A 27,173-nucleotide genomic window follows, 5' to 3' on the forward strand; every position below is an offset into this window, starting at 1 on the left:
ATGTCCGTTTTCGTCACAGATTGGACATCGATTATTCCTCTCTCGGCGGCTCAATCGCGAATCCACCTCCGGTACTTGATCTCTTGCTGCGTCACTTTCACAACAATGAGCATCCTCGCGTTCTAGGGGTATCTCACGAGTTACAGTGGCGACCAGTGTGGAGGTAACTTGGCTGGCTGCTACGACGATCTCGTACATGAAGGCACTGAAGCTCGCGATGTTCACCACACCAAGAAGTTGTTTGTGAGTGGCCCATCTTAGTTTCATATGTGTTGGTAATTTAGAAACCATCTCTTGCAGCAGACATGGGTTGTTTAGATGGTCGTGTAGTCCAGCAGCCACAATATGATCTGCCAAGTTTTGCACTGCTAGTCCAAAATGTATTAGTGAGTTGAGGTCCTCACTGTCAGGGGCTTGTATGCGGCGAATTTGTGATAGTAAAGTTGATATCAACAAATCTGGCCTACCGAACAGTAACTTCAAGGTGGAGATCACTTGAGGAACACACTTCGGTAGCAGAAGCTTACTACTCACAGACTGGAGAGCTGGACCTTCGAGGCAACGCTGTAACCGAATCAAATTTTCAACGTTGCTGAAACCACAGGCTTCCGTGGAGTTGTTGTAGCTGCTAATAAATATCGGCCAGTCTTCGGGTCTACCACTAAACTTGGGCAAATCAGATGGGATGACCTGACGCGCAAACATCCGTTGAAGATGATCCTCAGTGTGCACTTTTGTTGGCGATTGCTGAACTGCATACAAACTGTTAAACTCGTCTCTCAGCGCAGCGCATAACATCTGGGCTTCCCCGACCGATGATGTCGAAGAAAACGTGTCCACCAGAGTTTTAGTTTTCCCTTGTATCGTGTCCAATTGTGTTTGTAGAACAGCGAACTTCTTCCGCAAATTCCTCTTTTCCACAACAATCTCTTCCTCCAGCTTCCGTAGGTCCAGAACAGTGAGCATCAGCGGTCCATATTGACACATTACGGCGGAACATTCCTCGCAGAACCATTCCGGGTTAGGTGTGGAATTGTTCCCACTCAAGCAGGCTGCATGGTAGTGTGAATCACACTGCAAACACGTAAGAAAATCTGCACGATTTGCCAGCACCGGTTCGTTGCACTTTTTGCAGTTGAACTCCATCGTTGAGTTGCAAATTCCGCAGGAGATTGAAAAATTTTTTAGTGTTGAGATTAGGTAGAGTCGGCGTCACTGAATTTCTTTGAGCAAATCTGGGAAACCGTGTTTAGTTGGCGATTAGCTAAAACTTTATTTAATTCATTAGTTTGGATACAATCATAGTAGTAGCTTTACTTACAATTTTTCAGTATGCGAATTACTTTTTAACCAACTTCTACGTTAATTCTCAAATGGCATCGGCTTGGCCGGATCTTTGTCGTACTTGTGAATTCTGGTCGTTTCTTTTGCCTTTCTATCGATCTTCTTTTCTCTACTTTTTACTTCTCCTTTCTACATTTCCAATAGTTGGTAATGCCCTTAAGAAAGATTTGTTCCCACTCGGCTAAACCTGTAGTGGAACGTTATTCTCGTCGCAACACTACAAATTAAAGAAGAAAAAAAAGCTAATCATGATAAGACAAAGTTTAAAATTCAAATAATTAACACTACTGACATAATATATTATATCAATGAATAAACTGTTATTGAACTGAAACCTGTTTTGCTGAACTTATTTACTGAGAACTTCCTCCCCGCCAAGCAACAACATAAGAAAATAACATACAACAAAAAAGATGTTAGATGAAGCAACCTATCGATACGTTACAAATTTCGCTGTGACAAAAAAAAAATGTCGCGCAACAGCAGCTTGCAACACAAGTGAGGCGTCGCGACGCTCATATTAAAAGGTAATGCAGTTAAACGCCGCTGATTCAACGATGACTGGACCGTCACTAGAGCTTTATGGCATTTCGCGTACACACACTAGCGCACCATTTGAATTTGTTGGTCGGACAAAATTTAACCTCAATCTTTTGCGTGTACGTACACGAAATACATGCGCACGTAGATAACTCTCTTGGAGTGAATCGAGACTACAAACCGTAACAGAGCTATTTTGCAGTTTTGTATGTATGAAGCTTTTGCGTTAAGGTAGTGATTCTCAACAATAGAAAACTATCATTCCCCGTGAATTTTCGGAATCCTTTGGAATTTTAAAAATAATTGTTTAACTAATAAATTGGTTTTAAATAACAAGAAACATACTAAATCATTGCTAGACCTTCATCACAAAAAAGCATGATTCACCGAATTGGAAAGTTTTCAGATGAATCTAATAGCACAGGCAGAGTTTGGAACTATTCACAATTCTGACTGGTTACATCATTGCCACGGATGGATCTCTTACCCGTCTCACTTACCCTCTCAAACACTTACGTGATACTTTGAAACAAATGCAGACGATTGGGCGGTCTCTATTACTCAAATATCAAACTAATTTTACCATCCATTTCCTAGTGACCTCACTTTTTGCATACAATAAATTGACTGTAACTTTTGAAGATCAAAACACCTTAATTGTGAAACACCTTAATTTCCAACCGAGCCAAAAGTTGTCCCTTCTAATTTGAAACAACACTATCTAAGAAAAAATCGGCTCTGAAACTGCACCATTTTCCGGAAATTCCAATGTCCACTTGATCTTACGATCTAGACCACTGTGCAACAAAATCTCCCATCATCATCGCCGTCTTTTTTTTCATTTTTGGGAAAAGCTAAATGGCTGGATTAACATATCGTATTATTCTTTGTGTCCCTTAGAGCCGTCTGCGCAAAATGATCATTTTCGGAGGCTAATAATTTTTCAACAAAAAATCCTAAAAATATGGTGTCTTCGAGAAAAAAAAATCAAAATCAAATTATTCGCTCTACAGCATTGCCTTGGCGTTCTCGATTGCGAGATTCCTACTCGAAACTAGGTGTTCGAAGGCTTGATTGTTGAGGCAAATGCAAAACTCTTATTACACCTTAGCTTCCATCCACCCCGGGATTCGAACTGACGACCGTTGGATTGTGAGTCCAACTGCCTACCAGCGACTCCACCGAGACAGGACCCAGGGAGACGACTCCTACACCTGGACTGAGGTTAGTCCGGGGCCAACATTTACTTCCTGTCCGACGGAAGGCGTGATCAGACAAATCTCGTCTCGAAAAATGCCACCGGGACCGTCTGGGATCGAACCCAGGCCGACCGGGCTTACCCCTACACCACGGTCCCGGCTGTCTTCGAGAAAGTTGTTCTAAATTTAATTAATGTCCTATCACTAAGAATTGATAAAGATTGGACGACAATTGTGTCTTCCACAGGTAAAAAACTGAAACAGTTGTTTTTATCCTTACATTTAGACGATTTTCCCCATAAAAACTTAAACAACTCAGACGGAGGGGTTTCCGTGGTCATATTGAGCTCAAATTTGGAATTTAGCCTAGTGATGGGTCAATTTTTGATTTCAGGCGGTAGCCCCGAGAAAGCCCGAATTTGGACCACCCTAGTGTTCACGTGGTTTAAGCATGGTCCCTTTACATAAGTACTACTTTTTTAAAGCGCGCGCAGGACGTAAGACTGCGGACAGTGGTACTCAAAGTTTTAGAATGACGGGCCAAATTTGAGGCTCGAATGGGCTTGCGTACCAAATGTGGAAATTAGTTTATAAAAAATAAGAAATTGCGTCATTACATAGTAGTACTCAAAAATCATAACTTAATAATTCATAGTTATAGTTTCATCATTCAATCTTGCGTTTACATTGATATTTTAAATATAAAAAACATGTTGAAAGTGGTGACATTACAATAAAATGCAACTAATGATAAATCGTCGCGAAATGATTTTTCAACAATTATTCCTCCGATTTCAATAACGTTTTTCTGCCTAGATCAGATGATACTCACTCAGATTCAGAAATTTTGACAAGGTTTACTTATTACACTCACATGCTTGTTTTTTGGTAACATGTGAACATTTTTCAAAAGAATTGTGAACAATTTTTTCAAAAAAATACTCCGAATTAGGCCGAATTGACACAAACTTGAAGCCCAACTACAGATCTCAAAAAATATTTAACGGTGCACATCAACCAGAGCTTTTGCACCCAGATTTTTGTTACAGACATTTTAGTAACTTCAAAACTACGGGTACTATCGAAATATTTTTTATTCATCCCCTAAAGTGCTGTCCACAAAGTAATTTACAACAAAGTTTGATTAATTTTACATTCCCGTTATTGCAGAATTGGGTCCGTAAGTTTGACCATTTTGGAATAAGAAGACAACAACTTCCTTCGTTGCTGTGGCATAAGTGCAGTGCTTCTGGGGACGCGCAGTCCTGTTTTTTCGTGATAATTTTCGTCTCTTTTGTGTCGCTATTTGTGTGCATGGGGTGATTGGGCATAACAATTGAATAATGCCATCAAAAGAGTGTTTTTACTACGGAAGAGGTTTACATCGCAGTCGGGAGCTGGTTGGATGATCCTGGAACTGAATTTGGTGAGAGCGTTCTAATTTATTTCTTATTATATTACTGCATTTTAATGTTCATAATATTTATCAACCAATGCCCACTACTTCATTCGTCGGTGAAGTATCCCATCAAACCCTTTCCCCTTCCAAATCCGGATATCTTGGAGGTCGTCTAAGTTCTTAGGCATCTCTATAGGGTATCCAATCATCAAATCCCTCCCCACCTCCCCCGTTGATCGTGAGGAGTCGACCAAAAGGACAAATGAGTGGTAATGTGTCATTCGGCACATTCCTGACGCATTTATTTTCCTTATCGGTGCCAACCTAGCTATTGCGAGCTTTATGCTCGGCTAGAGTACGGTCAACCAAGCTAAGCTAAGCTAAGCTAACAACTTCCTTCGTTGCTGTGCCCCCCCCCCCCCCCGCCGACTTCGACTTTAACAACAATTCTGATACGCAGTTTTTTTATATAAATCAACCGATTCTGACTCAAACTCCAAATCAATAACTCAAAAAACATGACCCTGAAAATGCATGCTCGCATTGTAACATAAACTGTACCTGCGACATATAATTTAACACTGGAACGCCCAACGCATGTCCAACTTACACGGACGCCCAGCCTCCCAAAAAAGGTGGAACGGTAACTTCAACTCGCTGGTTCTCGAGCATTACTCAACCAATCGGGACGATTCTTGTTTGCAGTGATTTGTAAGAATGTCTAGATGATCCTAAAATTTTGCAGAACTTGATTTGAATAAGTCTGCAATTTCTGCGACTGAAAACATCGTTCCACCTTTTTTTAAAACGACTGCCTTCGCGGAATTTTAGGTGATTTTTTTTTTACACGCGAAAAAAAAGTTGGAGCGATGTTTTTGATCGCAATAATTACAAATTTGATCAAATTAAGTTCTGCAAAGTTCTAGAATCATCTAGACATGCTTACAAATCACTGGAAAGAAGAATCATCTTGATTGGTTAAGTTATGCCCGAGAACTAGCGAGTTGAAGTTACCGTTCCAATTTGGGCGTTGGAATGTTAAAAAAAACACTAGCCGCACAATATTTTATACTTCTTGTAAACAACAATCTAGTCAAAGTAATAAAGCAAAAGTTTCTGAACGCTGCGACTGATGGTGATCTGAAAAACCATGCTTCTCCTCTAAACCAGATCATCCTCAACAACAGATGACACAGCTTTCGCTCTCTTTGCTAATCATGCAAACTTTTAGCATTTTGATATGCTTTGCACGTTCTCAATAAGCGAAAGTTAAAACAGAGCCAACTCAGGAAGAGAGCGAAACAGAGTGTCAAAAGTGTGAGAGGAAAACGTCTATCGTGAGATGACATCGAAGACGGCCGTGACACATGTTTTTCCTTGGAGTCTCGCTACCAAGTTTTCCCTTGCATAGGTCGCAGCACGAAAGGAAGAGGAGAGAAAATTCCTTGGTTTCGGTTTAAATTTGAGTGTTATCAGCGCCTGCTGTGGTGAGCAGCGACAAAAAGTGAGAATGGAAAATAACCTGCTTATTCGCGTGTTTTGCGAAAGAGTAGTTACTTTGATCTAACGGAATTATTCAAATTGACCTTCCTAAATCATTCTTGCATGATATTGAGCCGACTTTTTGAATTACCTTAGGTATAGAGGTGACCAAGGGGGAAAATTACATTAATGATATTAATGATTTGAAGGATGAAGGATCTCACGATCTTGGCAGATCAGTTTCCGATTGAACCACCTGCTTCCTTAACTATAATAAATGGACAAAAATAATAGATTCGTTATGAAATTCAGATCCCGATTCTTTCCTAAAAACGTTTGACGAGATACTTTTCAGCACTTTGAGTGAAAAATAACAAAATCTTATCGTCTAGGTAGTTGCTCATTCACTGCATTATATCAAAATTTACGATTGGCTTGATAGTAAGTGTGTGTCCCGTGTAAAAAATGACAGTTCGTCACCTTTTAATTTGACTTTGTCAAACCAACGGGATACAATCTAAAAAGTGTATAAAAGTTGAAAATTGTTTTTTTATATATTTTTTTGAAAAATATTTGCAGTGGCACTTTTTAACGTATGAGGAACGTATGAGAAGCTTAAATATTTTAGTTCTTTAACATTATGTCTTTAAAAATCTTATATTTGTTGGAAAGTCGAACCGATGACGTACCCGTACAATGGCAGGGTTGAGTCATAAATGATTAAGTGAGCCATTAGATTGAACAGTATAATGGCTTATTTAATTAATTCCAATCAATTTAAGGTCGTATACGGTGTCATGCACTCTTGGAGCAATGACTTTCAATGATGATTCTGAATACAGGGTCAAGAAATAGTAAATTGAAATGAAAAATTAGTCACGATATGTAAAAGGCTTCTACAAACAACACAAAGAAAACCATTTTTTGATTGATGCATTCTGAATCAAGATTTGAATAATATTCTAAATCTAGATTAAATTTTCAAAACAACCTATTCCTCATGGGTTTCCTATGCAGATAGGACCTTTTGAAAATTTAATCTAGAAATCAAACATGGCCGCCAAATGGCCGACCGAGAATGATACCTCTCAGAGCCTTAATTTGATCCGATTTCCTACCATTTTGTCGAAGGGTACAAGAAGATCCGAGTTGATCCTGTGACAAGGTCAAAAAATCAAATTATTCGCTCTACAGCATAGGGGGATGGCGTCGCTATTTTTAGACCACGTTTTCCACTTTTTCTCATCGAAACCGACTACTTTATCGACTTCATTTTGCTGGGCGAGATAGGACGCCGTCTATTTTTAGACGATGACTCAGCACTTTTCCACTCTTGCACTTAAAAAAACAGATAGCAGCACGATGTAACGCCACGTCCCTATTGCCTTGGCGTTCTCGATTGCAAGATTCCTACTCGAAACTAGGTGCTCGAAGACTTGATTGTTGAAGCAATTGCAAACCTCTTTTTACACCTTAGCTTCCATCCACCCCGGGATTCGAACTGACGACCTTTGGATTGTTAGTCCAACTGCCTACCAGCGACTCCACCGAGGCAGGACCCAGGGAGACGACGCCTACACCTGGACTGAGCTAACGACCTAACCTTTTGACGTAGACTACGTCTTTGTCGAAGGTACTGGGGTGCCATTCCAAAAAACCCGGGCCGAAGGCCCTGGATTACTGCGTCATCCGTCAAACGCTTATATCTTCCTTCCCTCTAATCGAATCGACACGATTTATGTTCCATTCGATTCGAAAATTATTCAGCAATTTGCTATATAACTTTCATTGTTGGCAAAATAGTTTTACTATTGAAACAATTGAATGTTTTAAAATGTTTTCAAAATGCAGAGATTTTGCAAGCAAAATGAGCGCTTCCCACTCACGGACGGGAATGTCAAGTTCCTATTTTGAGGGGAAAATCATCCGAGCAACGCGACCGAGTGTCGGTCGCGAAAAAGGAGGGGAAGTAGCGGGCCGAAATCATATATAAGAAAGTGCGCCAGTTTTCATTCCAACATTCTCGTCTCAGACTAATGGACCGGCAGCAGCAGCAGCAGGAAAGCTCAGCCCAGAGCCGCAGCAGCAGGAGAGAGAGGGACCAGAACTGGAAAAGAAGCGCGCATCGCCTTCTCGTCGTCACCGTCAGCCAGTTGCCTCTCGATGGCCGGACCGTTTGAATCTTACGTGGTAGGGTGTGAAGACTTCCCAACTCTTCAGAGTTGCCTCACTCCCCGTCCCTCGTCCCACCCGGGACGAGGCATCAACAAGATGAGGCGCGCGCCTGCTGCCTTCTGCCGAAAAGCGTCTCGTGGGTCAAGCCGTGGTTGTGAAACAATCAGGACATCCAACTAGCTCGTCGCATTCGTCCACAAAGTAATTTACAACAAAGTTTGATTAATTTTACATTCCCGTTATTGCAGAATTGGGTCCGTAAGTTTGACCATTTTGGAATAAGAAGACAACAACTTCCTTCGTTGCTGTGGCATAAGTGCAGTGCTTCTGGGGACGCGCAGTCCTGTTTTTTCGTGATAATTTTCGTCTCTTTTGTGTCGCTATTTGTGTGCATGGGGTGATTGGGCATAACAATTGAATAATGCCATCAAAAGAGTGTTTTTACTACGGAAGAGGTTTACATCGCAGTCGGGAGCTGGTTGGATGATCCTGGAACTGAATTTGGTGAGAGCGTTCTAATTTATTTCTTATTATATTACTGCATTTTAATGTTCATAATATTTATCAACCAATGCCCACTACTTCATTCGTCGGTGAAGTATCCCATCAAACCCTTTCCCCTTCCAAATCCGGATATCTTGGAGGTCGTCTAAGTTCTTAGGCATCTCTATAGGGTATCCAATCATCAAATCCCTCCCCACCTCCCCCGTTGATCGTGAGGAGTCGACCAAAAGGACAAATGAGTGGTAATGTGTCATTCGGCACATTCCTGACGCATTTATTTTCCTTATCGGTGCCAACCTAGCTATTGCGAGCTTTATGCTCGGCTAGAGTACGGTCAACCAAGCTAAGCTAAGCTAAGCTAACAACTTCCTTCGTTGCTGTGCACCCCCCCCCCCCCCCCCCCCCCGCCGACTACGACTTTAACAACAATTCTGATACGCAGTTTTTTTATATAAATCAACCGATTCTGACTCAAACTCCAAATCAATAACTCAAAAAACATGACCCTGAAAATGCATGCTCGCATTGTAACATAAACTGTACCTGCGACATATAATTTAACACTGGAACGCCCAACGCATGTCCAACTTACACGGACGCCCAGCCTCCCAAAAAAGGTGGAACGGTAACTTCAACTCGCTGGTTCTCGAGCATTACTCAACCAATCGGGACGATTCTTGTTTGCAGTGATTTGTAAGAATGTCTAGATGATCCTAAAATTTTGCAGAACTTGATTTGAATAAGTCTGCAATTTCTGCGACTGAAAACATCGTTCCACCTTTTTTTAAAACGACTGCCTTCGCGGAATTTTAGGTGATTTTTTTTTTACACGCGAAAAAAAAGTTGGAGCGATGTTTTTGATCGCAATAATTACAAATTTGATCAAATTAAGTTCTGCAAAGTTCTAGAATCATCTAGACATGCTTACAAATCACTGGAAAGAAGAATCATCTTGATTGGTTAAGTTATGCCCGAGAACTAGCGAGTTGAAGTTACCGTTCCAATTTGGGCGTTGGAATGTTAAAAAAAACACTAGCCGCACAATATTTTATACTTCTTGTAAACAACAATCTAGTCAAAGTAATAAAGCAAAAGTTTCTGAACGCTGCGACTGATGGTGATCTGAAAAACCATGCTTCTCCTCTAAACCAGATCATCCTCAACAACAGATGACACAGCTTTCGCTCTCTTTGCTAATCATGCAAACTTTTAGCATTTTGATATGCTTTGCACGTTCTCAATAAGCGAAAGTTAAAACAGAGCCAACTCAGGAAGAGAGCGAAACAGAGTGTCAAAAGTGTGAGAGGAAAACGTCTATCGTGAGATGACATCGAAGACGGCCGTGACACATGTTTTTCCTTGGAGTCTCGCTACCAAGTTTTCCCTTGCATAGGTCGCAGCACGAAAGGAAGAGGAGAGAAAATTCCTTGGTTTCGGTTTAAATTTGAGTGTTATCAGCGCCTGCTGTGGTGAGCAGCGACAAAAAGTGAGAATGGAAAATAACCTGCTTATTCGCGTGTTTTGCGAAAGAGTAGTTACTTTGATCTAACGGAATTATTCAAATTGACCTTCCTAAATCATTCTTGCATGATATTGAGCCGACTTTTTGAATTACCTTAGGTATAGAGGTGACCAAGGGGGAAAATTACATTAATGATATTAATGATTTGAAGGATGAAGGATCTCACGATCTTGGCAGATCAGTTTCCGATTGAACCACCTGCTTCCTTAACTATAATAAATGGACAAAAATAATAGATTCGTTATGAAATTCAGATCCCGATTCTTTCCTAAAAACGTTTGACGAGATACTTTTCAGCACTTTGAGTGAAAAATAACAAAATCTTATCGTCTAGGTAGTTGCTCATTCACTGCATTATATCAAAATTTACGATTGGCTTGATAGTAAGTGTGTGTCCCGTGTAAAAAATGACAGTTCGTCACCTTTTAATTTGACTTTGTCAAACCAACGGGATACAATCTAAAAAGTGTATAAAAGTTGAAAATTGTTTTTTTATATATTTTTTTGAAAAATATTTGCAGTGGCACTTTTTAACGTATGAGGAACGTATGAGAAGCTTAAATATTTTAGTTCTTTAACATTATGTCTTTAAAAATCTTATATTTGTTGGAAAGTCGAACCGATGACGTACCCGTACAATGGCAGGGTTGAGTCATAAATGATTAAGTGAGCCATTAGATTGAACAGTATAATGGCTTATTTAATTAATTCCAATCAATTTAAGGTCGTATACGGTGTCATGCACTCTTGGAGCAATGACTTTCAATGATGATTCTGAATACAGGGTCAAGAAATAGTAAATTGAAATGAAAAATTAGTCACGATATGTAAAAGGCTTCTACAAACAACACAAAGAAAACCATTTTTTGATTGATGCATTCTGAATCAAGATTTGAATAATATTCTAAATCTAGATTAAATTTTCAAAACAACCTATTCCTCATGGGTTTCCTATGCAGATAGGACCTTTTGAAAATTTAATCTAGAAATCAAACATGGCCGCCAAATGGCCGACCGAGAATGATACCTCTCAGAGCCTTAATTTGATCCGATTTCCTACCATTTTGTCGAAGGGTACAAGAAGATCCGAGTTGATCCTGTGACAAGGTCAAAAAATCAAATTATTCGCTCTACAGCATAGGGGGATGGCGTCGCTATTTTTAGACCACGTTTTCCACTTTTTCTCATCGAAACCGACTACTTTATCGACTTCATTTTGCTGGGCGAGATAGGACGCCGTCTATTTTTAGACGATGACTCAGCACTTTTCCACTCTTGCACTTAAAAAAACAGATAGCAGCACGATGTAACGCCACGTCCCTATTGCCTTGGCGTTCTCGATTGCAAGATTCCTACTCGAAACTAGGTGCTCGAAGACTTGATTGTTGAAGCAATTGCAAACCTCTTTTTACACCTTAGCTTCCATCCACCCCGGGATTCGAACTGACGACCTTTGGATTGTTAGTCCAACTGCCTACCAGCGACTCCACCGAGGCAGGACCCAGGGAGACGACGCCTACACCTGGACTGAGCTAACGACCTAACCTTTTGACGTAGACTACGTCTTTGTCGAAGGTACTGGGGTGCCATTCCAAAAAACCCGGGCCGAAGGCCCTGGATTACTGCGTCATCCGTCAAACGCTTATATCTTCCTTCCCTCTAATCGAATCGACACGATTTATGTTCCATTCGATTCGAAAATTATTCAGCAATTTGCTATATAACTTTCATTGTTGGCAAAATAGTTTTACTATTGAAACAATTGAATGTTTTAAAATGTTTTCAAAATGCAGAGATTTTGCAAGCAAAATGAGCGCTTCCCACTCACGGACGGGAATGTCAAGTTCCTATTTTGAGGGGAAAATCATCCGAGCAACGCGACCGAGTGTCGGTCGCGAAAAAGGAGGGGAAGTAGCGGGCCGAAATCATATATAAGAAAGTGCGCCAGTTTTCATTCCAACATTCTCGTCTCAGACTAATGGACCGGCAGCAGCAGCAGCAGGAAAGCTCAGCCCAGAGCCGCAGCAGCAGGAGAGAGAGGGACCAGAACTGGAAAAGAAGCGCGCATCGCCTTCTCGTCGTCACCGTCAGCCAGTTGCCTCTCGATGGCCGGACCGTTTGAATCTTACGTGGTAGGGTGTGAAGACTTCCCAACTCTTCAGAGTTGCCTCACTCCCCGTCCCTCGTCCCACCCGGGACGAGGCATCAACAAGATGAGGCGCGCGCCTGCTGCCTTCTGCCGAAAAGCGTCTCGTGGGTCAAGCCGTGGTTGTGAAACAATCAGGACATCCAACTAGCTCGTCGCATTCGCGGCGAGCGCTTCTGAAAGAGTTCATCGTGTCCAATTCTAAACTATTGAAAGAGTTGCCCTCATCCCTCGTTCCACCGGGGACGAGGCAGCGAGCTGCAATAATTTCAATTTAAATTTCAGGAACAAATTTTGGTCTTCGGGGGCGACGGAATGCACAGCTTTCTGAGGCTGCTCTCGCCCCCAACCTCTCTGCCCTCCCCCAATCTGCTCTTAGCATTCTTGCAAAAATTCATCCAATGCTCTCGTTTAATTTCAAAATCAATAATTATGTATTGACTCATGCCTAGAAATGCTATAAGTTTATTAATCTTTTTAATCTTATTGAAAATTTCAAAGAATTTGATTTTTTCGAAAGTGTCGAAAGTTAAACAATTTGCTACCCGATTTGATTCTCACCAAACGCACACATCTAAACTTTACGTAGTCCACGCCATTCCGGTTATGTCTGTGACATAACTACTTTGACTTTTTTTTTAGGTTAGTCCGGGGCCAACATTTACATCCCGTTCGACGGAAGGCGTGATCAGACAAATCTCGTCTCGAAAAATGCCACCGGGACCGTCTGGGATCGAATCCAGGCCAACTGGGTGAGAGGCAACCACACTTACCCCTACATCACGGTCTCGGCTGATGACAAGGTAAGGCAATGAAAAAAGAGGGTTATACAGTCCAGACTCGATTATCCGAAGGCCTTGGAAAAATTTCACTTCGAATAACTGGGACTGCGCCACCTGCCGGCAAAATTCGAAAGTGATGTCCAATGACTAATAATTGAAAGTGTGATTGTTTTGCCCTAATAAAGACAATTTCGGACCATGCTAATGCATTTAGCATGTATTTTCCATGAAAGAGAAAGCTGCTGCTCTCACGAAGAGAGTGAGCGTGCTCAGCTCTCTTCATTCAGGAGCAAGGAAAGAAGCTCGCGGGGGGTGTTTTTTTTTTGTTGTACCTTCAGGAACATTGCTAGCTTCCATGGAAAGTGAAAATTTCGGGGTGATAATTTCCCGCACAAGCAAAACGAGCGAGCATAAGAGCGGTCGGTTCCGTGTCGGGTGTCCGTGTTGTGTCGGAGTCTCCGGGCCATGTCCGTGTATGCTTTTGTGCTGCTGTTGGGTTTGGGGGACACACGTTCGTTTTGGCGATATTAACGTGTTGAAAATAGATGTCTTTTTTGTTTGACTTTTTCCAAAGAACGACCTCCGGAGAGGAGCGTCATTTCGGACTTGGGGAACTGAGTTTGTGAGTTCGAAAATAGAAGAAGAGGTGAAGGTATTTGGTGGAAGCGCGCGTGGAGTACGTTCTAATAATAATCGGATCGCATAGTTGTGTGTGTGTGTGTGTGTGTGTGTGTGTTATGTATGTGTGCACACCACGGTTTGTCAAGGGATGAACCGACGAGACCAAAGTGTGCGTTGAGAAGCAACAGAAAGCAGCAGTAGTCTGACGCTAGCCAGCAGCAGCACCAGCAGAACATGGCCAACTGAGTGTGGGGTCTTTCGTTCTCTTCAAGTAACATTACAAAGTCGAGTTTGCTCTCAGTTATCAGCGGGGTAACAAAGAAGAAGGATGCGCGATTAGTATTCCAAGCCACCACGGATATTCGAGGGTATAACGAGGGGGAGGGGAGCATTTTTATCCTCCTCTCTCTCTTTCTCGCTTTTTCTCTGTGTCTGTGGAAAAGTGCTGATATCGATTTGGTCGGTCGGTCGGACTCGTTCCTGAGCCACAAAGGGCAGAATATATTTTCCTCATTACAACGCAACGCTTGCTTCGATTTTCCCCGATGGAATAACGCAAAAACCACGAGCTCACGTGCCGCGCCGTTTGGCTAGTTTCAATTCAAAGCCATTCTTCAATTAGTGACGCAAATCGGTAGTGAACCACACAACTATCCCACTAAACGAGAGCTGCAGCAAAAAAATGGATCAATTTACTGTTTGTGTGTGGAGCGGAGTGGATAAAAGGTCATCTTATGTTGTGCAGTGAAACGGAAGCGAAAATCTTACATGGAAGTGTATGTGTGTTTTTTAGCTCTTATTATTTGTACAGAAAACCAACGTTAAATACTAGCCAGTAGTGCACCCTAGTGTCGCACATGTCGTGTGTGGAGCAACAGCAGCACTTTTCACAGCATTCTACGATAATCCCGAAAAGCAACAGAGAAAATTAATATGTGCGGAGAGAGAATTGCAAAAAAAAAAAATAACAACCTTAACCTAGCGTAAAAAGCCATGCAGCACACCACTAATGTATATCAATAAGATTCACCCGATACCGATACGGCGAGATCTATATTTCACACTTATTTATTCCCCATTAAAACGTTAACGTTATACCCACTCACCCCCTGCTGTTTGCTACTGCAGCACAGCCACAACATCGCCTACTAAGATTCCCAACCCCCCTGTCAGCCAGCTGTGAGCAATGCACACCAATAACGCGCGGTGGTCGTCGGTCGGTGGTTGCTTCGATTGATTTGAACTTGAACGAGTATATCACCCCCTCTTCCTACCCTTCCGCCCCTTTCACACCAACCCACCCATAGGGATCGTCATCGAGCTTGTCGTTGTCGATTGCTACTACGATTGATTGCGGATCGCGAGCAGGCGAATGGGAAACTTACCATCAGCAGCAGGGGTGGCATCTCCTCAGTGGATCAATAGTGTGATGATGGCAGGGATTTGCACGGATTTTATGATTCCCCCCGCTCAGTAGGGGTCGAGGGCGCCTCATCGGAACTGCTATCTGTTGAATTGGTGTAAAATGAGAACACGCTTCTCTGGATTAAATTCGAGGGAATTTGATACTCACAAGAGAGAGTGGCAGTGCGTGGCCGAATGGTTACGCTGTCCGCTTTGTAAGCGGATGGTTCTGGGTTCGATTCCTTCCATCGGATGAGAAAGTAAAATGTCGGTCCCGGCCTTGATTGTTAGGCCGTTAAGTCATTCTAGGTGTAGGAGTCGTCTCCATGCCATAAGTACAAACAACACACCAAACCAAGCCTACTCCGGAAGAATCTCTGGCGGCGGTTGGACTCGCAATCTAAAGGTCGTCAGTTCAAACACTGGGGTGGAAAGTTCCTTGGAGTAGACAGAGGTTTGGGTGCTCTCCCCATTCAAGCCTTCGGACTCCTAGGTTCGAGCAGAAACTTGCAATAGAGACCACAAAAGACCCGGGGGTCGTTAATGTGGATGGTTTGATTTTTTGAAGAGAGAGCGAAGAGCTTTGATTTAGGCTCTGTCGCTTTTATATTGAAATGATGTATAATTAAAAAAAAAGAAATTCCAATTTAAAATAAAAGTTTGTGTGCATTATACACCAGTACAGTTGTTTTCTATACAATCCTCATCTTTAAAAAAATCTAAGGATTTATGAAAACTGTTATTCGTTTTCATTTGATCGCCCGTCAATAAAAATGTTGATGTTCTATAAAAAAAACTCTCTGCTCCTTGAGAGAGGGGTTAACATTAAATTTGAAAAATATTTGTATCACACTTGCCTACCTGAAGTAAAAAAATATGTATTGTGCATTATGCTCGTTTTCATGAGACATACAAATTTGTGTACCGTTAACAGTCTGAATAGAAAGACTAGTGATAAGAGCATATCAAATTAAAATTCGGAAAACGATGCATTATTTTTGTCATTGTGTGTTTATTCCATCCAAACCTTATGAAAAATATCCTAATATTGTACAGTAACAAGACAAAAACAGCTGTCCCAATTGGCCCCTGTGCCCCGTTTTACCCGAGTTGACGGTATATTTCCTATGCTCGAACTATACTTTAATTTTTTTAAAGGTTTTAAATGGATGAACATAATCTTTTTTATGCATGTTTCTATTGTAAAATTGTCTCAGGAACACGAATATGATTAAACCATCAACAAAAATGGGATCTAAGGGGTCTCCCGAGCAAACATTTACAACCAAAAAATTCACTAAAAGTAAAAGTGTCTATTTAATGTGTTAAACTGCCTTACCCAAAGCGTTATCAGTCTCAGATGGTAGTTCCAGATGTCCCCTACAAGCTCCAGGTCGAATCGAGTTTATATCTGGATGGAACACTTTTTTATTTGAGTTTGAAAATTGTGCTTTTTTCACTAAAATGCCAATAACTCGCTTGAGATTTAACCAATTGGGATGCTTCACCCTGCATTTTGTTGGTTTTTTTAATCCCTGATGCAGATGCATTTCGAATTTTTGAATTTAATTGAAGTTTACCAAAGTTACAGCCTTTTGAAGAGTTTTGACTTTGTTGAACCATTAAAATGTGTGTCTTGCCCCACTTCCCGTTGACTTAGAGTGCTCATATTTTGGCCAGATGCTGGTTTTATATGTACAAATAATCCCTGAAAATTTCAGGCAGATTGGTGAGGTCGATGCGAGATGGGTATGCTTTGTTCGTGGACTCGCTCAAGAATATACGAATTAATAAATTCAAATCATCGATTATTCGAAGTTTATATGAAGACTGAGACTACGGATAATCGAGTTTGGACTGTATTTTGATTATACTTAAAGCTTTTTTTTTATTGGGAAACATAAAACATACAAGATCTTTTTTTTACGCTCAGTACTGAACCATGCGAGCCCAGTTATCATATTAATCAAATAAAAATGTTAATCGCACTGTCTTCATGTCCGCCCTTGTAGAGTAGTCGCTGTTATAACTGATTCCACATGCAATAAGCTGGTTTAACCACGGGTCTGGTCAAAAATAGCCGAGCCTACACTATACTCTGCTTGGCGTTATGACGTGTGTTCACATCACATAGTGACATTATGTCGAAGCAGACATGACTGGTTGATGCATTATTAAAATATTTATTTTTTATATGGCACTGTCATATTTTGCATTTTTGGTTAAATAATGCTCAAGAAATAAGTCAGTGGCTTATTGATATCATCATTATTTTGCTATGAAAACCATGAAAATCTAAAATATTCAAAATTGAAAACTTCTTAACATTACTGTTGCAAATTTGCTTCGAATACTTTTATCGAACGTTGAATTTTAAACAGCACACTCCATTAGCACCTTATTTTCGTCAAGACGTAGTTGCCATCAGCAGTGATGAATGGGTACATTAAATTTTAATAACCAGATAAATATCAGTCTCAGGCAGAGCTGCGAAATGGGAAAGTCAACCCTCTGCAAAGTTCAGCAAAACGTTTAGCGATTGTATGTTAAACGTCTAATTTTGAGTTGAATTTGGCTCCATTCGGCACAGGGTTCATACATTTCAATAAACAGTGGACAAGAACATACATTAACTGCTTTTGCATTAAATTTCCCTCAGACCAGTGCCAAGTGAAAAGATTGGTGATGTTCTCTCAAGCTCATAAATAGTTTCCTGTTTGCTACTTTATTGCAAGAGTCGGTGCGGACTTGAGTGCCGAGATTCGTTCCAAAAATGGTTCCCGAAAATTTCGATCATATTTTTCGTATTTTTAGACCCGTTCAAGGTCATTTCGCTTCACCTGAGGCGTATAATATACGAGTGGGCGTCGATTGGCGGTGTGTCCCATAAAATATATAGCAACTATACTAGCAAAGACGTCCAAGTCGAAGTCGAAACACGCTCCTCCTACGCCATTTTTCCGTGCAGTGAACCGTCAGCGGAATCAGAGCGGGAAATCGAAGAGAAAAGCCAAAAGAGAAAAGCAAAACAAGAAAGTGATGATTTAATATATATATTTGCCAGATTAAATTTAAATTGCCTCATGCTCCAAAGTGCTGCCGAGAAAGATTAGAGATGGCGAAGGTGCGAATGGGTTTCCACTTTTCCGGGGTCAGGGCACGGGGCTGTTATTCATAGCCTCTGTGTGGGGTTAATCTTTTGAGGTGTGATACTGCTAATAATACAGCCCAGGCCCACGCAGCACTCTTTCTCCAGCGTGTCCTTTTGATAGTCTTCGTAATCTTCATTACTGAGGAAGATTCTTTTTGAGGATGCGAAAAATCTTTTCTTCTTTTTTCGTTAGGTTGTAGTTCGCACAAACATTATTTTATCAAATATTTTTAGGGAAAATTCTCGTATGTTTGGCAGGTTAAGCATTTGCTCCCAACTCCATCAAATTTGCTGATTTTCACTATTTAAACAACTAATTTTGCAAAACTTTTGATAGAAACTTGCTTGCTCTCCTTTTTTAAGCTATTTATCACTCGATTTCAGTTGAAAACGCTTTTAATTTGCTTTCTTTGAATGTCAAAGTTGTGACCTGCCAACATTAGAGGCACGTTGGAATTAGATGCTGTTCCCCTACTTATCGATACTTCAAACAAAAAGAAACGCCGTATTGAACCCTAAATCGAATTGAATGAGGCTGAGAAAACTGGTTACACAAAATGAGTCAATTTTGCAGGCATTACAGGGTATGATGACTCTCTATGAGTTTTCAATTCAAATTTAATTTAACCCGTAAAATCGGTGATTTTTTGATTTCCCGAAACAACCGAAGAGTGTGATAGAAATCGTCCACTCTGAAGAATGTTCCAACATCTATTACATGGAGGGCCTCATGGCTTTCATGGCGATGTTTAGCGGTTTCACCGATCCTTTACACAGAAAAAAATAATATAAATTTGGAAGTTTTAATTTTGGAAGGTTGAATATTACCTCTTTTATGATGTAATATTACCTCAATTTAGACTGAAAAAGTGACATTACACCAGAAAAGTGGTAAAATTACACATTTCCAGAGGTAAAATTACACCTTTTTTCTTACATAAAAGATGTACCCCTTCCCAGATGTAATATTACCATGATTTTTTTTTTCTGTGTAGTTGCTATGTTTTGCGGGTTCGATTGAACCAAAAATCCTGCTTGTTGTTTTTAGAACTAAGAATAAAAAATAATGCTCCGTTAACCTTAACTTTACCCAGTATATTGAATATTTTGTGAGGGTTTTTCCTTCAAGCACGAATGAAGTGTGATCTTGAAGACACGTTTTCCCATCCATCGATTCTCCAACCAGCGTGATGTGTAACCCGTGATTGCGGGTTACGCCGTGAGAGCATAAGCAAAAGGTGAAAAGATTCTTCACTACGATATGAGTACCACCTCAGCGGTTCGGATGGGAGCTCTCTCCATCAATCTTATTTGACTATTTCGCCCGCAAGCAAACTCGTATCTCGTGTCACTTGTCTGCTGGGGTGTTTTGTGGTGTGAAGAGTGTATTGTGGCACCACACACTCGGTGAGATAATTACCGATAAGGTACCACCCTCAACTTAATGTTGGGGAGGGAGGTGGAGGGACGCAACGGTGACTTCCTCCAGTTCCGCTCTGGTTCCTCATCATCGCCATCGTGGTCGTTGTCGTCGTCGCCATCGACGTAGTTGACGCCACCGCCACTCTTTTGGTCGAGTGTCTCGAAATGATGAAGATGACGGGGCTTCGACGTGATAATAACTCGTCGAAACTGTGGACAAGACCTGCTTGACGCCAGCCAGCAGCAAACCTCCCGAAACACAGCCATGAGACATCACTGGCCGGCAGAAGTGTTTAGCTGGCAGTCAGTCAGTAAGTAAAAGTGATATATTGACCGTCCTTGTCCTCCCGCTAAGCTGTTCCCCGTTGCGTCTCTTACGTACCTTGCCCATAGTATTCTTCTGGCTTTGCCTGGTCTGGACTGGTTGCTGGCGCTGGTGGTGACGATAAGGGCTCGCTAATCAAACGACGATATGACGTAATGGGAAAAACGTATATTCACTAATGTGTGTACAACGGAGTATCAGGTAGTGGAGCATGTGGTTGGCTCAGCAGGGGTTCTTATACTCCACCTCGTATGAGAAAGCAAAGTTTTTACAAACAATTAACAAAATTTAAATTAAATAATCAAGCCTTATTTTCACAATGTAGTCTTAATAGATTATAACCGAAAATTTAGAAAATTATTTGTTTTATCTCCTGATATTTTTGGGCAAATTTTGAAAAGAAGAGGGAAACAAAACAAATAAACTGGCCGATCATGGCCAAATTTAGATATTTATGTTTGTTGTGCTTTGCTTTGCACTCTTACAATACCATAAAATAAAATTTCTGTGGATTTTGTATTTTTCCAACTATCAGAGAACACTTCTACAGTTTTTTTTAAAGGTCCTTGAATCTATTGTGTTTCATATGTTTATAATTTATTAAATAATTAATTTATTTTTGTTAGGCAACACTCATCCTCCACATTCGGAATAGTTTACAGATCGGCCAATGTTCAAAAAATCATCAAAAGCGACAATTGAGCACAAAGCTTTGTTATGCTTTTATGAATTGCATGATATTTTTTTGTGAAATTATCATTTAAATTCAGGTGTTCCACAATTTCGTGTGTGTGTGTGCAACCAACCAAACGGGACTACGCGGTCGCTTCTTACAAATCGAGTTGTTTTCATGTTTTTTAGATTTTGCATTCTAAACATGCAAATAACTCGCATAAGCATTTGGAAACTGTTAGCTTTGCCGAGCTTCGGTAACCCATTTCTACGCAGGCTAGCCGTGTGCGAGGTACCTCAGCTTGAATCGACAAGCCCCGCCCTAAAGAACGTTTGCATCATTCAAATCCAAACGTTATTTAGAACTTCCGAGTCCTTGTCAAATGGACAAAGACCCAGCACATATATAGTTTTTACTAATAGTATTCCTAATTCTACCAATCCAAAGGATGGGGGATTGAACCCCGGTTCAATCGACTTTGATTTTTCGTTCATGTTTAGAGTTTCAAAAATTCATATTTCCTGAACTTTCTCGTTTAGAGCAGATGGGAATCGAACACAGGATCATTCGCTTACAAAGCGAACACCGTAACTAGTCAGCCACGGCTACAGGTGCAAAAACACCCCAACAAAACAGGCAAGAACAGGCAATTTTTGGACAGTTTTTTGCTACTCTTGATGAAAAAATCTTGCACATCACCACAAAAGCGTTTCAAATTTGTGAGTGTTCCGAATATGAGGCATGACTGTATTACAATTATATTTTAAAGTATATTTCGCTCGGTCCTGGTCACTAGTTTGTCGCTTGTGTGCTATCTTGTGACAACAACCATTTTGATCGAAAATGATTTAATGATATTGTTCGACGAGATTTGTGTTAACACCTTTTGTGTAACAAGCCTTGATTCCTGTTTGTGTGTTCACCTATATGTTTCTATTGTCTTGGATTAAACGTCAAGTTGTTGTCTAGAAAACGGAGCGGAAAGACGTTTGTTTTTTGTCTCTTCCGCCGAATTTGAATCGAAGAAAATACAGTCCGCTAAATTTTGAACTATCGAGGAACATTTTGGTCCTTCATGGCCGGATTGCTGGAGCAGTGATCCGTGGTATGAAGTGACGGGTTGCCGGAGTGGGAACTCGATCCAACAACAGCCGCGGTCGAAGTGTCCGCGTGTGTGTGAAGCGCGGGGCGTAGCACCTACGCTGCGAAGAAAAAAAAGTGATTGAACTTTGGAAGTCTGTGACCGGACGGCTGGAGAGTGTTTCGGGAAACGGCCTTTCAGAGAAAAGCACCGGGCGGAGTGTCCGGGTGTGAAAAAGTGTGGCCGGAAGAGTGGTCTGAAGGTGACATTTGGACGGATTACAGTGTTGAAACCGAACCGGGACACCGGACGAGACAGTTTGTGCGCGTGATTGAACGGCGCGGGGCGTAGCACCTGCTGGTGGAAGTGGAGCATGGTAGTATGACCCTGCCGCGTACGCCGAAGAGTAACAAGAAGAAGAAGAAGAACTCCACGCCGAAGAAAGAAGTGTCTGAGGAAGAATCCGGAAACGGTGACGCGAAGAAGGAGGAAGTGACGCCAATCTGCAAGCAGTTGCTGGTGCAGCGGAAGAAGGAAGACGCCCGCAAGATGGAGGAGCAGTTGAACGCGCTTGTGCGACAACGTGATGCTGCGGAAAGAAGGTTGAAGCGGGTGCAGACGGAAATCAAGACGAGTGCAGCGGCACCGAACGAGAATCTGCGGAACGTGCACTTCCTGAGGCATCAGCTGAGCAACGTGGAGAGCGCTTTTGCCAAGTTCGGTGAGTACCAGGAGAAGATTTACGCGATGACACTCACGCAGGATGAACAAGTGAAACACGAGCAGTGCGAAGTAGAGCTTGAGATGTTGCGCCGCGGTCTGACGCTACAGCTAAAAGAGCTGGTTGAGGAGCTAGAGAAGCCTGGACTGAGCGCTGCGCTCGTTCCAGCTGCCACCCCGCAATACCTTCCACCGCTGAACGTGCCTCTGCCGAAGTTCGACGGGACGTACGAGACGTGGCTCTCGTTCAAGTCGATGTTTCAGCACGTCATGGCACGGTATACGGCTGAAGCTCCGGCGATCAAGCTTTACCACCTGCGAGACTCGCTGGTCGGAAAGGCTGCCGGTGTGATCGACCAGGACATAGTCAATAACAATGACTATGAGGCGGCGTGGGCCGTTCTCGAAGATCTGTACGGAGACAAGCGTGCGATTATCGATCGGCACATCGACGTTGTCTTCGCTTTGCCCAAGATCTCCCGCGACAACGCAGCCGAGCTCCGCAAGCTCATCGACACATGTGTGAAACACGTTGAGGGATTGAAGTCGCTGCAGCTTCCGGTCAACGGACTGGGGGAGCAGATGCTCTTGAACCTGCTGGCGTCCAGGATGGATCTGGACACGCGAAAAGCCTGGGAGGCGGAACAGAAGGTCGGAGTGCTTCCGACGTACCCAGCAACCATCGCGTTCCTGAAGGAGAGATGCCGAGTCCTCGAAAGGTTGGAACCGCACAGTGAGAAAAGCGTCAAGCCACAACGATCGGTCGCGTTGGTGGTCGCGAGAGGAGCGAAGTGCTACGTTTGCAACCAGCAGCACGAGACCAAGAATTGCGAGCAGATCCAGCAGAGAAGCGTCAATGAGAGGTACAGCCAGCTACGAAGGTATGGGCTGTGCTTTAATTGCATGAAGAAGGGGCACCGCGCTGGTGAGTGCACCTCGACGAACTCGTGCCAGAGATGCAGCAAGCGGCATCACACTATGCTGCACAAGGACGGAGCGTGGATGTCGGAGACATCTCCGGCGACGACGGCGATCGATGCGCCGAACCCGAACAACGAACTGCGCTGGCAGTCTGGAAGGAGTGAAACAAGCAGCGTTGCAGCCAAGAAATCGACTCTGCTGTCGACGGCCGTAGTACAGGTCTACGGTGGAGACGGTGTACCGCACCTGTGCCGGACTCTGATCGATTCCTGCTCGGAGAACCACTTTATGACGGAGAGATTTGCCAACTTGTTGGCGGTCAAGAAAGAGCGAGCCAACTGCGAGGTCAGTGGCTTGAACGGAGGATGTACGAGGATCAGTCACTCGGTGCGAGCAACGATGAAGTCCAGGGTCACATCGTTCTCGCGGAAGCTGGAGCTGCTGATCACGCCCAAAATAGTCGAAGATGCGCCTCTGAGAACGATCGACGTTGCGAACTGGAACCTGCCGTCCAACATCAAACTTGCAGATCCAACCTTCAACAAGACCGGACCGGTAGACATGCTGCTGGGAGCGAGTGTGTTTTGGGACCTGTTGAAGGCTGGTAGAATTGCTCTGGCAGATGGCCTTCCCTCACTCAGAGAGACTGAGTTGGGTTGGGTAGTCGGCGGTGCGCTGCCGATTGGAACACCAGCAACGACGCGCTCGTTCTGCGGTGTAGTAGTTGGAGCAGATTAGTGATATGGGAGAAGGATTGTTGAAAGTGTTTCAACAATGGGGGAGGATGTTCAACGATATTTGTGTTAACACCTTTTGTGTAACAAGCCTTGATTCCTGTTTGTGTGTTCACCTATATGTTTCTATTGTCTTGGATTAAACGTCAAGTTGTTGTCTAGAAAACGGAGCGGAAAGACGTGCGTTTTTTTTGTCTCTTCCGCCGAATTTAAATCGAGGAAAATACAGTCCGCTAATTTTCGAGCTTTGGAGGAACAGATATCGTTTTGTTATACTCAAAAAACCCTACAAGATTTCAACCGAGTTTGGAAATTCGCATCCTTTTCCCGGATATCGCAATTCACACTTCATAGACCAATTTCTCATCAAAATGGTCAAACAATCCTTTGCGACGCGACTAAAATTGTTGGAAAATTAGGTTTGTTTGAAAGCATACAACAATATTGCCTTCATCATGCATGGTCTTGAAAAAAATAACAATCAAAGCTTAAAAATCAATTTTCTTGAAAAGTACTACATGGTTAATCCTGAGATATTCAACAAAAACCATCACTCTTAATATGAAATATAGCTCCGATGAAATCGGACAACAGCATGAAATGGAAAGAAGGCTAGACTGAAAATAAAAAGCTTTATTTTTAAACTCCGCATAAGAACCACTGCAATTAGACGTGTTGGTCGTGTGTGCGCGCGCGAATTGGAACTTGTGTGCGGATGCGATGCGCTCCCCCTTTGTGGGATACCGGCCAGAATCGGGTGAAGTGGGGGAAAAGGGGACAGGATGGGCGGAGGCATGCAACCTCGGCGACGATGACGCTGGTAGCAAACGACAACGACGACGACAACAACAACACCATCGGTGAAGTATTTGTACAATCTCGCTAAAGCGCTCGGCGGCTTGCAGTGGTAATCAGTACACGACACATTTGTGTGACTTGGGTTCGCGCTTTAGGGGAAACGATATCACCCACCCAATCGACCTGGCCGGCCACCACCGTCCCGAAACAACCCACAGTTTGCTTTTTTGCCTTTGAACGTGTGGAACACAATCGATACGGCACGCGTAAGTGTACATAGCGATTCGTCGACGGAACATAATTGAATCGTGCGCGCGAGCGCTCGCAGAGAATCGATTTGCGCAACCCAAAACTAAATCACTGCCAGTAATGAGGGGTGAAGAGGGGTGTAATTAAGGTTTTTTTTTTAAATATTTGCGACGAGTACAACAATACCTTGCGATGGGAGAATAGTAGTGAGTGCATTGTGTTTTCAAGTTTATTCAAAATCATGCAATTTGATTGAAGAAATAACGCGTGAAAAAAAGTGTCGAAAACACCAAGTTATCCCACCAATGGGAAGTGCCCGCAGATATGAATTAGGTCTCTCGATACGCGTTATCAAAAATGGTGACCAGTCAAGGTAGTCGAACACCTTCGGTTTTTTCTTCTTCTAAGCCGTCGTCTATCGGGGTTGGGTTTTAGGAGCACATGTTTGTGTTTGGTTGTGAGGTCATTTCAATTACTAATGTTTTTTTTTACTTTGACGGACTCATGTACCTACAGCTTGTTGGAAACACATATCAAATCGATAATAACAAACACCATCAACAACTACTCTAGTAACAATAGGAAAGCGCGAGTGATTAACCTGTCAGACTCATGAAATATATACGTTAAGTGTTTGCAATCCGATTGGCCGTTTTCCAAATGATCAAGATTAGGAAAAATTAAGAGCTCACAGTGTTGTTTTTATTGGTCTGGAATTGAACAAAATGTTCGCATGTGTGTTGTTCTGAAAGTCGTAGAAATCAGAAAAAAATAATATCATCCAGCATCCAGTAGAGAAGAGAAGCTTAAAACACGGCGTACCAAACGCTGATGGTCAAGCATTACATTTCGTTGAATTGCGCTTCGATGAGCGGCGTGAGAAGAAAATCCCGCCAATAAAGTCACAGTCGGTGGCACGCTGTTTCGGTGTTGTTTGCCTTGTCGCGGGGGCTCCTCAGCCCCCGCTGCAAACCACCAAAAAAGCAACACGTCGACAATTGATGACCACATTGTCGATTACGCCACCGAAGACGAAGCTTTGACCGCCAGCACGACGGAGCTATATCAGCACAATATTGATCAGCAAGCAGCAAACAATAGTATCACCGCCAGTAACAACAACAGTAGCAGCAACAACAATCAACAGCAGCAAGAGTCACTCTCGGATGCTGCTGCACAAGCTTTGAACCAACTCCAGCAGCTTCATCACTCCCAATCCGGGCAGCTCAAGTTACCTCACATTGAAGAAGAGGAAGATGATGAGTTTGATATTGGTATGCAACATTTCCATAATCCCCTGCTACCGTCCCGCATTAAAGCTTGTACAATTCGATACGCAGATGTCGTACGCTCGTTAACACCTTCGCCGAAAATCAATATCAATCGCATCAAGATCAAATCCAAAGTGAAATCAATCATCGCAAGCACCACCAACACAAACGCCAACAACAACAACAACAACAACACGGCTAGTGACTTAGAATCAAGCAGTAGCAGCACAACTAACGTCTCACCGTCAGCGATTAAGATGCAAGCAGAGCAGGGCTCTATCGGTGATTTGCAAAAGTATCACAGTCGGTATCTGAAAAATCGGCGACACACGCTGGCCAACGTCCGGTGAGTACCATCCGTTCATTCTCTTGTATATAAGTTCCCCCCACTTTCGTCCCTTTAAAATATGACAAACATTACTGACAAGATTCTTTTTCTGTGAGAAAATTTCACCCTTTAAAGTACCATGCAACCCCATCATAGTTGGAGCTTGCAGCAAATCCAAATTAAAATAATTCTGGAGTAAATTTTGAAAGGTTGATTATTAAATATAACAAATCTAACTAAATCCCCGGGCCTTGTTCCTGACTCCTAAGCAAAAGCGAGTTTAAAAAACGGACATAAATTTCATCTGAATTATTAACTCTTTGGAAAACGAGTGCGCAGAAAACCTGGTTTGTTTGGATTTGGTAAAGAACAATTTAGTCCT

At 42.4% G+C, this 27,173-nt stretch overlaps 1 protein-coding gene across 1 annotated transcript; it reads left to right on the forward strand.

The window, feature by feature from the left end:
* Nucleotides 1–14,098: 14,098 nt before the first annotated feature.
* LOC120418088 (uncharacterized) lies at nt 14,099–26,677 on the forward strand. Its single transcript, XM_052708371.1, has 3 exons — nt 14,099–25,565; nt 25,709–26,466; nt 26,533–26,677. Exon 1 carries the CDS (start codon nt 22,152–22,154, stop codon nt 24,147–24,149), a length of 1,998 nt encoding a protein of 665 aa, XP_052564331.1. The 5' UTR covers nt 14,099–22,151; the 3' UTR covers nt 24,150–25,565; nt 25,709–26,466; nt 26,533–26,677.
* Nucleotides 26,678–27,173: the final 496 nt, after the last annotated feature.

Source organism: Culex pipiens, chromosome 1 (assembly GCF_016801865.2).
Source record: "Culex pipiens pallens isolate TS chromosome 1, TS_CPP_V2, whole genome shotgun sequence".
Classification (NCBI taxonomy): Eukaryota; Metazoa; Arthropoda; class Insecta; order Diptera; family Culicidae; genus Culex; species Culex pipiens.

What these genes read in the sequence shown, in the direction of transcription:
- LOC120418088 (XM_052708371.1), top strand. Translation starts at nt 22,152, where the DNA reads ATGACCCTGCCGCGTACGCCGAAGAGTAACAAGAAGAAGAAGAAGAAC.